Source organism: Sinohyriopsis cumingii, chromosome 10 (genome assembly GCF_028554795.1).
Source record: "Sinohyriopsis cumingii isolate HCF-2022 chromosome 10, ASM2855479v2, whole genome shotgun sequence".
In the NCBI taxonomy this organism is placed as follows: domain Eukaryota; kingdom Metazoa; phylum Mollusca; class Bivalvia; order Unionida; family Unionidae; genus Sinohyriopsis; species Sinohyriopsis cumingii.
In genome coordinates, this window is record NC_142970.1 from 103825031 (window position 1) to 103841096 (window position 16066).

The 16066-nt window shown below is 43.0% G+C and overlaps 1 protein-coding gene across 1 annotated transcript in view; it reads right to left on the reverse strand.

Annotated features, from left to right (window-relative positions):
• LOC149790752 (putative methyltransferase DDB_G0268948) overlaps positions 1 to 16066 on the reverse strand; it is a 38831-nt gene that overhangs the window by 11803 nt on the left and 10962 nt on the right. The window contains exon 2 of the mRNA XM_089972817.1: positions 4791 to 5258. Coding sequence (XP_089828943.1) covers positions 4791 to 5255 — 465 coding nt within the window. The 5' untranslated portion in view covers positions 5256 to 5258. The remainder of the gene's footprint in view (positions 1 to 4790; positions 5259 to 16066) is intronic.

The window sequence follows — 16066 nt, forward strand, 5'->3', positions numbered from 1 at the left end:
CGACTAGAAGCTGTTTTCTGTGGGCTTTTCTTTTTCTGGGGACTTTTCTGTTTCTTTTTCTGGGGTTGTGACCTGGTCTTGACACCGTTGCTCTTTTCCTTCTTGGGGCTTCGTTTGGCTTTTTTGGGAGTGGCATTTTTCTTGGGGATAACTTTGGAAGCATTAGGATCCCACTTTAAGAGGGAGCGAATGATGACACCTCCTAGAGTACCGCTCCCTCCAGGTCTCAAAATGATTCGATTTTTGTGTCAATGCGGGGATCGGCCAGTTGGGTTAAGGCGACTTTCTTTCTATCAAAAAAGCGTTTGGATGGATGAGGAATCTGAATGATACCTTGCAACAATTGACGTGCTGTCACCGTAAACCATTGTAAGACTTCTTTGAGACTGGCTTCTAAGACACGTATTTGTGGATTTTTCTCAATACTGATACCATACAAGGCACGAATCAATTTGACGGGAAGATGAGACTGAAGGGACGTCAGTTGACTCTGTTTGAGACAGACGAAAAGTGTCCAAGGTTTTTATCAATTTTTTCGTTTTAGGCATTCAAATCAAAAGTATGGCCAAGTATCTCATCTAATCTTTAAACTGTACTTGTCCCACTTGCATGGAAATGATTTTGGCTCCGTTCAAAGTCACTTTAGGACGTGCGGTGCTTTGTTCCGTATAGTATCTCAAAAGAAATTGTCTATCGTATACCGAGAAACTGTGAGCCATTACCGTGGCATGGCGATGACAATCTCCGTAACGTTCGAAATCCTCTTGACTCCACGTTTCGTCGATGGGGTCTAAGATCCATTGGGCGAATTCGGCTAGCGTGTTCGGTCCTCGAAAGATTTTTTCACGTCCTCCAGGAATCTTACTGCAGTGAGGGCAATGACTAAAGATAGGTTCTTGGATGCACTTTTCGCACGCTCGATGAGCCACACAGATATTAGGAATGTGAATGCCAGTCTCTTTCATGCATTCGAAATTGTCATCTTGCTCTTGTTGTGGTTGGTATTTTTTAATGTAGCGTTGCTGTTCCAAGTCCACGATTTGGTGATAAATGTGACATTTTTTTTCCTCTGAACATACGTGTGCCTTGGCATTATTGCTAAGTATGCCTTGTGCACACGTAGGACACAATCTCAGCAGTTGACAAGTACATTTCTTCTGTGAACCTTGCATTTTCAAATGTTGTTGGTAACAGGTAGGGCTGACAAAAGTGCGCTGACAAGCTGGACAATGCACTCGTTCTTGTCCTTCGTCCAGACAGGGTTGAGAGGCCAAACATCCTGAGCATTTCGATCCACAATGTTTGTGTTGCTCTCGACTGTTATAGCCAAAGTCACATTTCTCACAGTAATAACTGTATCCCAGGAATCCAGTGATATTGGTAATGGCATCGAAATGTTCATCGTGATAAAAGACGTGAATGTATTTTCCGTCTTGAAAATATTGGCCTCGAAACAACAGAGGTCCGCGCACTTCTTGAAGGTAAACTTTCAAGGTGTAGCGTGGAGCTAGGACATCTTGCAATTTTTGCATTTCAGGAATGTCACAGGGTGTCTTTGGACAAGTCAGCTTGTTGTAACAGGAGTTCTGCTTCACTTCGTTGTTTGGCTCGGTCCGATTTTTGAATAGTTTTCCAGGCTCTTTAAAATTCTACCGTGTCGTTCTTGATGGCATACGTTCGTCCCACCACGATGGCACGGGCTAAACACATATGGTCATGAGAGCTGTTAATTCGGACGAGGCTTGTTTTGGTGTTACGAAGGTCGTCCACCAATAACACCTTTTTGCGTCCAGTCCCTTGGGGAAGAGACACGTTAGTCATGAACAGTGTCGCTTTTCCATCGGTGAAGTGAAACTGGTCATTGGATTGTTGCACGTGTTGAATCTTGTCAATGACTTTGGAAGGTGTCAGTTCTGCTGGGCTGCTAAACTCGATCCAAACAGGGGATTTTAGATTGTCGTGATGTATGGAAAGTCTCAAGCGATCGTCTTCTTTGGCTTGACATTGTCGCTTCAGTGTGATTAACAAAGAATCCCACACGTCGGTGATGAACCATTCTGCTTTCTCCAACGGTACGTCGGACTTGAAATCTTGAAACTTCACCGTGTAGGTGAAAGCTGTGGTTCTAAACTTTCTAGAGGAGCGCTATTCCGTCTCTCGAATGTGATAGTAATTTTCATGGTTTACTAAGGGTGGTAAAGTTTGACTAGGTGTAGAATCGCTGGGTCTGGAATTTGGTTCACACGTCATCTTGAAAATCACTGGCATAAATTTGTGCCACGACTTCAGCTATTGTATGAGGCGATAAATCATGTTTCTGCCTCTTACTTTCTTCTTCTTTGTTCTCGAATTGATTCGACCGTTTCATCTTGACTGCGAAAAGTCAAATGACTACATTTTAAACACCATAGGTCACGTTATATCCATGGCAGACCAGCGTTTATATAAAGGGTGTGTGTCTTGCCTTCCCATATTCATTTCACTCTCAAACTGAGCTGAACGATGGAATAGCCTACACAGATCGAACTTTTAATCAGAGCTTTGCGAGGGGTCATCAGAAAATTTTCTTCAGACAAGCAAACGGACTACTCTCCCTCCTTTCGAGATAAAAGTCAAGATACTTGCTATATAAAGGACATCGGTCTTCAGATTGTCCTAAGAAACAACAGGAGAAGAAGAAGAAGAGATGGATTGTGGAGAGGAAGAAGAAGTACCCTCCCCCAAGGAATGGTGGAAAAAAAACTGAGAAAGTGAAGAAATTTAAACGAAAAAAAAAGTGAAGACAGACAGAGACGAAACCTAAGAACTTCTTAAAGTGCTATGTTGTGCTGTGAATTGGATTGTAAACTTTGTACCAGAATAGACCAGGCATAAAACGTAAGTGTCTCTTGGCTGTGATTTTTAGAATAAGAACCTACACTCACGCACTCACACACACACATACAATAGGGTAAAAAGGGCTTTTTGAGTTTTAATTGATGTTGGCAAGTGGAATACTATCTCTTTTCGAGAGAAATGGGTGGCCCTGAAAAGGGCTATTGGGTATTTGTGGGTTTAAACAATCAACTTTAACTGCCTTAAGCCTTTGCCACGACCTACTTCTGAACTCCCTCCTGTCGATGATGATTTGGCAGAAATCACTAAGGGTGGTACGGCAGGCGTAGTCACTGGGTTGGGTTGTTTAGCTCGGGAAGGTCTTTTTCTCTTCGGTCGTAATAAAGAAGTCTGATACATTTGTTTGACACTTCTTAACTCTGCTAAAATGTCTAAAGGTATCGTGACCGTTGACTTTCACTACCTTGTTTCTTAGCTGCTTCTTCTTCCTGTCGTTTTCTTCTTATTTCTTCTTCCTGCTGTTGTTGCTGTAGGAGAAAAGCTTGTTCTGCTATCTTTTTCTGCTGTAAAAATTTCTCCAATTCTTCTTTCTGTCTCTGTTTAAAATTCTCCACGTGTGGTAAAGAAGGAGAAGGTGGCGAAGGTACTGGTGCCGGAACAAATTCTTGCGAAAGAATTTTGTAACACGTGTTTGGATTGGTGAATGAACTCAATCCGTTTCGATCCTCCCTTCCCCTATAAATAACCGCAGTTCGCTGCATTCCTTCACCCTTTCTCGTCACAAAGATGTGGACCAGGGTAGAATCCTCTACTCTGGTATCTTCAATGCTGTTCCGTACGGACTTACCCATGTATGTCAGATTATCGTGGACCATTGTCAGAATGACGGATAGAAGTGTTTGGAAAAGAAGAATGTATGTGGAGAGACAAGGCTGTTTGAAAAGAGTTATGATTTATGGACCAGAAATCAGACAAAGTTTGGGGAAAAGAGGAAGAAACGATGCCTTCTATGTTAACGGAATAATGTTAACATAAACCCAAAGGCCCTTTTCAGGGCCACTCATTTGCCTCGAAAAGAAAATGACTTTCTTGCCTACCCCCCCCCCAATTTTTTAAAAAAAATGTTGTATCAGTGCTTTGTCTGTTGTTTATGTGTAATATAAATCTAAATCCCACTCCTTTGCTCAGTACTGTGACGTCACCTGCCCCTAGTTGCTACATTGTTACCAATCTCCCTACCGTGACGTCAGACGCTATCTTTCCCTTGTCGCTATACAGGCCCATACCCTTGTCGCTAGGCAGGCCCATTCTTTTTGGTCGCTCTAGAGGCCCATCCATGGTAAATTTCCCCATGTTAAATTCCCCTTGTTGTCGAGAGCCGGGACCCTGTTTTTAATGGTAAGTCCCCATTGTCGCTAGAGTGTCCCACTTCACTACCAGCTACGATGTCTGCAGTGTGACAGTTTATAGTGATGAGCGCTAAGCAAGGCAGCTGTTAGTACCATTTTTGTTAGTCTTTGGTATGACTCGGCCAGGAATTGAACCCATGACCTTCCACATCCAAGGCGGACACTCTAACCACTAGGCCACCGGAGCGGTCGTTAGCATATGAGGTAGAACAGGGTTTATCAGATCCAGGAAATTGCATGATATACCGAAATCTTGATCAACCAAATTTACTGATGTGCCTAAATCTATATTAACCATATTAATGATAAAATGGTGAATAAATATTTGCATGTTTCTGTTATTATTTATTGTAAAAACAAAACGTGACCGTGCCCTCAAAAGTGTTACAACATCACCGTGGAAGAACCGGTGGAGACGTCGGCATTATTCAGAACTATGCTGTTATCTTATTGCCTTCTTTGTATTTATCATGAATAAAAGAGAAAAACAAAAATCACAACACTTTGCCACAAATTTCTAGTTTTATAAATATTAAAATTGAATACCTCATTAAAAAAGCTTTCAACATCCGGGCAGTCGGCACGTGAGACAACGTATGAATACACAGCACAAACGCCACCTGTTTTTAGAACTCTCTTTGTTTCCTGCAAAAATTTTGGAATATCAAACCAATGCATAGAAACTCCAGCCGTGACAAGGTCAACTGTGTCATTGTCCAGGAAACTAAGATTTTCCGCTTGTCCTACACGAAATTCAATTTTGACATCATGTCCACATTTAGATTTTGCCACTTTTATCTGATCTTCGCTGATGTCCAACCCAATGACAGACAGGAAATGACGACATAACTGTTGGCAACTTTGGCCACTCCCACATCCTACGTCGACTGCCAACAGGAAAGAGCCATCTTTGCAACAATCAACTATAGAATCAAATATCCAATCGGGATGTTGAATTCGGTACTTTGCATATGCCGATGTGCAGATCTCGCCTTTATAAACATCTGACATTTTCTTGAAGCAAAGAAAGATATAATAGGTGACATCAACAAATTATAAACTATTTGGAAAAATCATCTTAATTTGTTTTTGTACTGCAAGTGCACTAGCTCTCTTCACTTTTGTTTGTAAATAAAGCCATTCAGTCAGCAGGTAAATATGAAGGTAGGTATGCGTACCTAGTTATTCATATATTCACCAATTCATTTGTGAACTTTAATTGAATGTATGTATGTATGTATGTATGTATGTATGTATGTATGTATGTATGTATGTATATATGTATGTATGTATGTATGTATGTATGCATGTATGTGTGTATGTATGTATGTATGTATGTATGCATGCATGTATATATGTATGTCTGTCTCTATGTATGTATGTATGTATGTATGTATGTATATGTATGTATGTATATATGTATGAGTAGTGAAGGGGGATAGATTAGCCTCAATGGGAATTAGCATTACAGACCCCCTTGGGTCAGATTAGCCTCAATGGAAATTTAACATGGAGAAAAATCGTGGGTCAGATTAGCCTCAATGGAAATTTAACATGGAGAAAAATCGTGGGACAGATTAGCCTGAATGGAAATTTAACATGGGAATAAATCGTACAAGGGGAATTTAACATGGGGAATAGAGTTTGGGCTTGTTTAGGGACAAGGGGAATTGAACATGGGATTTTTTTTTTTTTAAATTTTGTTTAAAAAAAGGGGTAGGCAATTGAAAGGCTATCTCTTTTCGAGAAATATGGGGGCCCTGAAAAGGGCCTTTGGGTTTTTTCTTCTTCTGCTTCTAAGTTCTTCTTTTTCTCCACCAACTTCTTATTTTCTCACCTACACTCTTTCTCTTCTTTTTCTTCTCCTCCTCTTCTTTCTTCTCTTCTTCTTCCTCTTCTTTCTTCCTCTTCTCATTTTCTTCTTCTTTTTCAATTTGTTCGTTCCATTTGCGTATTCTTATTCTTTCCTCTTCATCCTCCTTCTCCTCCTTTATCTCTTTCATGACACCACTGATCATAACCTTTGCTTTTCTTAAATTGTTAATTTCCATTTTTACTCTATGCGGACTATAAGAATAGTGGTCTTCATTGAGTCGTACGAGCATTTGTTCTATCATGCCCAAATTGTCAAGGACGTCTTGTAATGTTTGAAATTTATCGAGGTGGTTTGAAGCCATCTTCTCTGTAGAATGGTTTGAACGACGAATACCGTGGGTTCTTATACGAAAAGCGCGGACGTGATGGAAAACATCCCCCTAAAACATAAAATTGATCTTACCTAGATCATGACCTAACAACGCGCGGACGTGAAGTAAAACGTCCCCCACTTTTCTCATTTCATATAATAAAACCCAAACTATACTCTCCACATACGCTAAGAAACAATAAAAAACCCATAATCTACTATTCACACAAACTTACGCAAGCCCTTACAAACACAAACACACAAACACATACACTCACACTATGAATAAAGAGCTGGTGTTTATTTTCACACTACTCTACCTACACACATTGGCAAATGGATCGTTATTTCTTTTCTTGAGTATTGGGTAGCCCTGAAAAGGACTGTTTTTGGAACTTCACAGGCACCTGGCTAATGGTGGCACCTTCCGGGTCTGGCACCACAGACACAACGCCTACTCCAATCATTGGTCCAATTGACTGAAGTTGTTGGAAGAGCTGACGAGGGTTGAGTGGCTTCACTATCCCACTCCTCCGTTTGCGGAATAGTGAACATTTCTTGTTCCCTTTGTCTTCTTTGTCTTCTATTCCTCATTCGAGGATGAACAATTGGTCTCCTTACCTCTTGTGGGTCCTGTACTTGTTCTTGTTGTGGTTGTAACTGTGGAGGTTCCATCACCCAGGGCTTCACCTCACATTTCTGTATCATGAACACGTGAGACCTTATCCCTCTCTTTTTCTCTTCCTCTTCTTCCTCTTGCTCTATCCTGGCTTCTTCCACAAGGGCCTCTGCAGCCAGCTCATTCAGGAGGCATCTGGCATACTCCAGATGCATCTGAAGTTCCATTAATTTAGTCAGTCTGCTGCTAATTTTTTTCTAGTGTTGATCAATCAACAAGGGTAGCTGGACTGACGAGTGACTTTTAATTTATACTAAAAGCGCGGACGTGAAGGAAAACATCCCCCTAAAACATAAAATTGATCTTACCTACATCATGACCGAACAACGCGCGGACGTGAAGGAAAACATCCCCTACTTTCTCATTTCATATAATAAAACCAAAACTATACTCTCCACATACGCTAAGAAACAATAAATAAACCCATAATCTACTATTCACACTAACATACCTGAGCTCTTACAAAAACTAACACACAAACACATACCCTCACATTTTTTTAAAAAGAGTTAGTGTTTATATTCACACTACTCTACCTACACACATTGGCAAATCGATCGTTATTTCTTTTCTAGAGTATTGGGTAGCCCTGAAAAGGGCTGGGTTTTTTTTGTTTGCTACGGCATTCTTTTTTAGTTTCTAAGAATGCGATGTCCTCTGAGGATAGACTTTCTGGCCATAGGTCTGCTTCTTCGGAAAGAGAAGAAGAACTCTTTGGTGTCGATACCACAATCGACAAAGCCTCTGTCAGCTTCAGGTTGTTGTTGCTGTTGCTGTTGTTGCTGCTGTTGCTGCTGTCTCTGAAGTCTGTACTTCTCTGTCCATTCTTCTTTCTCCCTGTTCACTTCTTCTCTGAAGAGCTCTTCTATCAGGTCTTCAGTGATTTTTAACATTCTCACGTTCTCTATTTCTTCTGGCTTCGGTATCAGACTGTGTCTGACCTTATGCAAATTCACGTAGGCTTCGTTGAGCTTAGCTAGTTTGGAGCACATCTTCTTAGGAGGATGAGTCGACAATGGATGGTTAGACTGGAAACAACCCGGTTCTTAAAGTCAAAGCGCGGACGTGAAGGAAAACATCCCCCACACGGTTTTCGAGCCTCAACGTTCAATGAGTGTCATGAGAGGGATAGTAAGAAATGAAAGAGCATCAATCCAACATTCTTATAGCTAAACAAAAGACAAAGGCATTTTTTTTTCAAAACACAACATTTTTTATTCAAAAATCACTTAACACTTAACAACAACTCTACCATATTTTAAACAATAATCCATCATGATAACATCAAACATTTTTTCTTCAAATACAGTCTACTTTAAACAGGGCTGACAACGTTGTGAATGAAATTGTGATTTCCACTTTTGGAAATCATTAGGCCATTGATGGACACTACGTTTCCTAGCTTGAGACAAAAGATAAGCATAATGGTCACAAAACCATTGATCTACTTTCACATCGTTTCTAGCAGAAGAACGAGGATCAAAATGAGTCACTAAATGTTCTAAGGAATAGCCTAGGCTGCGATGATGCAGAAAATACACACAATATTGTCCACACACCAAGGAATCTGTGCCTTGTAATTTCACGTTATTGAATCGGGTGGTCTGAGCATTTCTTCTCATAAAGTCAATGATATCGTCTTCCAAAGGGGGCAATCCGTAAGAATCGAAATATTCCACACATCCTTCTTGAGGAAAGTAAACGGCTACCCAGTGGGTTCCTGGGAGATGACTGTCGTCCGTGTTGATCACGTAAGCTAGATGGTCTTTAGGTTTGCGATGAGGGAGTTCATCTTTAGCACAGACGACAGGATTCCAAGAAGCCGTATACGAACTGTGGTTCAAAAGGTAATAAAGTTCCCAGGTATCCATCTGTGTTGTTTTTTTTCTTCTTCTTCACAGGTAATAATAAGTCGTCAATTCGATCCTGACTTTTTGCTTGAAAATGTCTGACGAATAAACGGTTATTCGCTCTGTTTCCTCACTCTGATTCAGGAGAGCTTCGATACGATGGATCTCTTGAGTGGTTAATGGTGGACAAGAATGTTCACGCAAGTCTTTATACCACTGATGTAACACGTCTTCGTCCGAGATGAGACTCCAAGCTTCGTCCAGATACTCGTCCAATTTTTCTTCTTGACTCAACATCAGGCATTTGTCGTGTTGAATTTGACTGGGATGATCGTTTTGACATCCATAACAATTTTTCTTGATCAATTCCGTTATTTTGTCGACCAAGTGTTTGGCAAAACAGGAGACTAAATGGGCTTCTTGATCTGGCCATCTTGACTTCATCATGATCACTTCTTCCACAGTCTCCTCACATTTCATGTCCAAAGTTTCTTCACTAGGTAAAGAGGGATAACAGTCTTCCATAGCTTCTAATAGTCTAGAATGACTTCTCTCAAACTGTTGATTTCTATGGTATTATCGAATTCTGCATACAGGATGACGTTCACTGTCTCTTTCAGTGGTTCTGTAAACTGAAGTTCCACACGAATCTGGCCTGATTTTATAGGGTGGAAATGTCCCTCGTCGCTGCCTTGGTCTGGAGTGAAATCGAAAGCCCACAAAGCATAACCTCCTGTGTAATCCTCGTACGTAATACCGTGACTGGTGTTGGTTCCTAACTGTCCGGTAGCTTCGTACAGGGACAAGTACGATCTCAAGTAATTCTTCTTGTCAAAGTTAGGTTCGAAAGGTCGGGTACACAAGGTCTTGCCATCGCGACTGACTTCGATCTTGGACACGCCAAAGTGTTTAAAGTAGAAAGGATTTTCTTTGATGGTTCCGTTGAAGGCTGAATTCAGGACCATACCAACGATTAAACGTTTGGGTAGCTGTCCTTGGAACAGATGATCTTCGATCATGGATCTCTGTCCAGCAGGAATGGTGAAAGTTTTCACTTCCACGCGTCGTATGGGATACTTGGCGGTCGTTCTGCTCAACGTCTGACTGATGTCGTTTCCCACTTTGGGTAACACTTCCACGCGTCGTACGTAGAGTCTGGCTTCTTGGATTTTGGTTTTGTACTCGTCAGCATCAGCCAATAAGTGGAAAGCGGTACTGCTCCGATTCAGTCTCAGGCGGACATCCACCCCGTTCAGCAAATACTTTTCTTGCAACCACATGTCCAAATGCAAACGATCCATCAGTTCTAAACTCTGTCCATCTTTGATTCTGTTTCTTCGTTCTAGAAATCCATCATTTGTTAATTTAGTTTTATCCTTTGTATCAGTTTCGAATGTTTCAAACTCGTTAGCTTCGTCAGCTTCCCATACCACACAGGCATTAAGATGGGTGTTCTTGGCGTCTATTCCGTACGTCAAGAGATTTTCCAGGTAGGCACGATAAGGGTAAGTATCCATGCTGCTGCTGACTAGTTTGTTATTCAAGTACAAGTCCACTCCACTGAACAAGGAATGCATGAAATTGTTGACGGGAGCTACATCTTCAGTGTCTATATCACCTCCTGTCTTATCTAGAACTTTGACTTTCAGGTACAAGTAACTGCTATTCAGATCGATGTAATCTTCGGGCTGTCCTTTGATTTCAAACTCGATGGGAGCGGAATCGGCCCATGAGGAGACGGGATGAAATTCCACCCATTGGGATTCTTGCATCGTCATCATGGTGGGGGGCATGGCAAACAGATCCAGTTCCGTCTTGGAACAGGCGCAAGACTCTCGGTGCATCATTTTTTTGTCTCTTTTCTCAATAATCGAAAACGTCTAAGTCTCGAACGGTTCTTCTTTTCTTGGCCTTTCTAGCTTTAAGTCTGGTGAAAGGGTGTTTTCTTCTTCGTCGTCTCTTTCTGCCTTGTCCTTGCTGAATGCTTGACTCGGTAGCGTGCAGGGCATTTATAGGTGTGTCTCGGCGACCCAAAAGGTCTCTACCCGTTTGCAGCAAGACATTTTTGCCTGCCCTCATGAAAGCTTCTTTGGGGTTTTGTTTGTCGATGATGACATTTTGGAGAAATTCTTTGCCTTGTGTCAGTGCCGCATCTTTCAAGACGTGCAATCCGCGTGTCACCATCGGTTTCAACACCGGGGCCACCGAACGAAAGGCCGATTTTAACATATCTCCTAAACCGTGTCCTCGCTGTCGAGCAACCCCTCGGTACACTGGATACATGAGTTACTTACGAGTCGTGAGAAAACCGTTTTCGAAAATGGAGTTTCACCGTGAATTTTCCTTTGGTGAATGGAATATTTTGTCCCAAATCTCCTTTTATAGCAATGTTGACCGTGTCCAAATACGACTTGCTGACAGGCAAATAATGAGGATGGACAAATTCCCGGTGAACGTGATAGGTGTTTCCACCTTCCTGGTCACTGGTTGTGGTACTATCCACTTTGAAAGGAATGACACGCAGTAACGGCACAGAGGTGTGTCCAACCACGTTGTACTCCACCACATCGGAGTACACAAACATCAAATTCAGTCCTTGGTTCAGTTCTACAGGGAATCGAAAATACTTGTAAAATTCCATATTGCTTTTGATCTTCGGATTTAAATTTGGAGCCATTTTTGTGTCTCCACCTAAAATATCAAACAAGTCACGATTAAAACTGATGGACATCGTTTGGGTATCCTGAAATTTCATCAATAAGCGACGAGCCACTTTATGGTACTCCAGGGTGACACTTTTTTTGACTCTGTTCAGGGCTTTGCCAAAGGCGAACTCAAACCTGGAAGTAATGGTGTCCACCAAATGTTGGCCACTAAAATAAAACCCTGCTGGAATTTTCAAGGTGTAGATACTGAAGGCTGGATTGCTGGCTGGTTTTGTGTCCCCTGAAAACCAGATGTCATTCATGGCTTGTTGCAATTGTTCGTTCAGGATTTCCACCTCAAAAGTGTTTTGCTTTTCGGTGATGTTTTGGATTTGTGTAGGGTGAATCATTTCTACTAAAGCCACTTCCCAATGGGCTTCGTGATCTAAGGGGATGGCCTGAGGTAATTTGGCCGTGTAACAGCACAACGTGTTGTGGGGAAACACCTCCATGGAACTGTCACTGGGTAAGGTTAAGTAAAATTGGTTTTGGTGACTCATAATTCCCGAGTTCTGTGGCTGTCCGAGGGGTTACTGGACGTCAGAGGCGTGTCTCCGTCTAAAATGGGGTTCTGATTGTGGTTGTTGTTGGAGTGGTGACTGACACTGGCACTGGACACAAGGTTCCCGTTGGAAGAGAATTTCAGGGAGGGATTGGGAAGCAGGTAACCGATGCAACTGCTCAATAAAATGGTCCACAATTGTTTGTCTCCTTGTTGCAAACTCAAATTGGCGATGGCTGCCCCGATGACACAATACACCACGAAGATTTGGCAGAAAAAGACGATTTGCGTTTTAGGCACACGTTCTCCACACCACACCCACAAGGGTTGTTTTTGTAAATCTTGTACAGAAGAACTAGGTGAAGAAGGAGTGGTCGACGTAGCTGCGTCTGATGTGTGAAAGGGCATGATGGTCACTTCTTTTTATAGTCGATGACTTGCGAAGCGTCGATCCAAGAACCGAAACTGGGTGGATATCCTTTCCAACGTACTTTGACTTCTTTGACACGTCGTTTGCCCACTTTACGGGTTCTGCGTTCGAGAATGCTTTCGATGTCGTACACGTCGTCTTCTTTTTTGGTGACACGTTGTAACTCGGGCAAATAAAACGTTCCTTTGAGCACTTCTCCGTTCATGTCTTCCAATTTATAGACGGCAGGATGACGGCCATGCACTCGTCCAGTGACGCGAAACAGTTCGGTCGTCCAGTTAGGTAAGTAACCTTTGTCGAAAGTGCGTTTGGTTTTGCCAATGCGCACCCAATCTCCTACGGCCAACTCTCCACTTTTCTTGGGGACAGCCCTCGTCGGGGACGTACCGAACAGGCGCTCAAACACCAGCACTTCGTTGTCGGGAGTCACGTCTTGAGGGGCACGTCCGATGCTTCGATGGTAAGATTGGTTGTACGCTTGCACCAGGTGCGGTAAGATGTCGATGTACTTCAGAGTGTGGTGATGCGTAAAATATTTCCACATGCGTTCTTTCAAAGTGATTGAAAACGTTCCACGATGCTGGCTTTGGTTTCTGGATTCTCGGTGGTAAAAAAATGAATGTCACGTTTCTTTAATTCTTTTTGGAAAGCTTGGTTCAGAAATTCGGTGCCTTTGTCCGTTTGCCATCGAAGAGGGTGACGACCGCTTTGTTTCAACACTCGTTGCAGGGCTCGCACTAACTCGCTGCTGGATTTGGAAGTCAAGGGCACGACCCAGGCAAATTTGGAAAAGACGTCGATGACACAAAACAAATATTTGTAGCCGCGATTGTAGCTGGCCAAATGAGAGACATCAGCTAAATCGGCTTGCCATTGATGATCGATGCCTTCCACTCGGGTGCGACTTCTGGCAAACTTGCGTCGAATGGGTTTGTGCAAAGTGTAGGTAGCTTGTTCTTGTAACCATCGTTGCACTTGAGGTAAACGGAGACTTTTCAGTTGACTTTTGGCAGCACGATACAATTTTTGAACTCCTGCGTGACCTGCAGGATGGTATGGGATCGTAGTAAATGCTGGCTAAGACTTTTTCCATTTTTTTTGTGTTGGTTGGTGTGTTAATAAGACACCCACTCTTGGAGGATGCTACTCTTTTTCTCTTGGGGTACTTTCTTGGATTGCAATGCTTTGCGTGTGCGACCGGCAATAGGTGTTGAAGAGAAGGAGGAGGAGGATGTCTGAGCGGGGGATATCGGTTCTTGTTTCACTTCTGTCTTCACTTCTGTCTTCACTTTCTTTTTCTCTTGTGATGAAGAAGGGGTGGCCATCATCTTTTTAATCCATCCAATTCTGGAGGTAGGTGGTGTTGTTACCTTGCGTACTTTTTCTGGTGGAGTTTGAAACCCTTCTTCTTCTTCTGCTTCTTTTCCTTTTTCTGTCTTGGTCACGGGTACTGGTGGTACTGGTACTGGTACTGGTGCTGGACTTTTCATCAAGGTCTTAAAATCTTTCAGAGTGGGTAGAGCTGTTTCGTCTAAAGCTTTCTGGTGAAAGAGTTGCAGTCGTTGCAAGAGTTGACCGTACTTTTGCGATTTTTCTGTTTCGGACAAATCTTGGCGATCCATCAAGGACTGCAATTCGTGTTGTAACTGGAACATCTCGCTCAAATGGGGATTGGGAGGTAAATGCGGGGTGCGTTGTTCTTGCCACCGATGGTATTCCATCCATCGTTTGTAAGGCACTAAAGCTAGTTTTCGTCCTTCCATGGGGTTGTCAAGGGTCGATTCTGAGATCTTGGGACTTCCGAAGGCCTTTTTATCTTGCTCCCACCAGTCCTCCCAACATGGTTCCCAAGACTCCTTTCAGTATGGGGCCTAACAAGAGGGGCAAAATGCCTCCACGTTGCACTAACATCTTCTTCTTTTGACGAATGGGAATTTTCTTTCGAACCATTTGGCGAAGAACGTGACGATGTTTGCTTAAGCATTGTTTCTGGTGTTTGGACAAAGGGATCGTGCCTTTCAAAACGTTCAAACAACATTCGCACACGGTATCGATGACCTCTTTGGAGGCCGTTTGAATGAGTTTTTTTCGTAGGGGTGGAGAAGCTTTGGACAGGACAGATAACATGTCCCCATGTTTGGCTAAACGTGGTGGCAGTCCTTTCCTTTTCTTTCCTTGGGATTTTCTGGAGGGTGACATCTTTGAGTCTTCAGGAGCACCAAAAAAACACTGATACCCTACTTGGTCACAGGCCTTTTTTATACTGGAACGCGTCACCACTGATTGTCTTTACGTCGTATCAGTTTGAGGACAGGCATGACACGTCGTGCAGGGGTACGTAACGGACTAAATCGAGCAAGTTCTTGCTTGGACAAATCCAGTAAACTTTGTAACATGCCCGATCTTTCTTGAACTTTGATTTTGGGAGAAGGTACTTTGTGAGCAGCAGCCACTGCCGCTAAATTGGAAGGTCCTGCCACTGGGGAAGTTCTTTTGGGGGTCATCAACGGAGAAGTTCTTGGTGTGATCAACGTCTCCAAGTACTCTTCAGTTCTGGGTGTCATTAACGGAGAAGTGGATAAACGTGAGGCTGTCGGAGACGCAGTCACCGCTGTGGCAGGTCGTGGTTTGCGAGTGTAAGGTTGCGTCCTGGCCGAAGTGCCTCTCTTGCGACTAGTTTTCTTCTGTGGACTTTTCTTTTTCTGGGGACTTTTTCTCTGTTTCTTTTTCTGGGGGCTTCTTTTCTTTTTCCGGGGTGGTGGTGGTGGTGTCTGGTCAGAGGAGGGTCCTGCCACTGGAGAAGTTCTCCTTGGGGACCTGGTCTTTTTCTTTTTCTTCTTGGGGCTTCGTTGGACTTTTGTCTTGGGGATAACTTTGGGGGCATTAGGATCCCATCTTAAGAGTGAGCGAATGATGACCCCTCCTAGAGTACCGCTCCCTCCAGGTTTCAAAATGATTTGTTTATTGGTTTGAGTGTCGATGCGGGGATGGGCCAGTTGGACCAAAGCGACTTTGTTTCGATCGAAAAAGCGTTTGGTTTGATGAGGAATCTGAATGATTCCTTGGAGTAATTGACGTGCCGTCACCGTGAACCATCGTAAGACTTCTTTGAGACTAGCTTCTAAGACACGGGCTCGTGTTTGTGGATTTTTTTCTCGACTGATGCCATACAAGGCACGAATCAATTTGACGGGAAGATGCGACTGAAGCGACGTCATGTTCACACTATGTGAGACAGACGAAAAAGGGTTTGAGGTTTTTATAGATTTTTTACGGGGAGTGAAATGAAGTCGAGGACGGAGACGTGTACAGGACAGGCCCTCCGTCTTGGCACCAGTGGTGAAACAAGTGGGTACGAAATCGCAAATCCTCGGGAGTCGTAGGTTTCAAATCGACGAGTAAATAGGCGTGTGGCGTTTGAGTGGCATCGTCGTACGCCTGAGTCAGCCAAGGCGTTCCTAACTGTTTGGC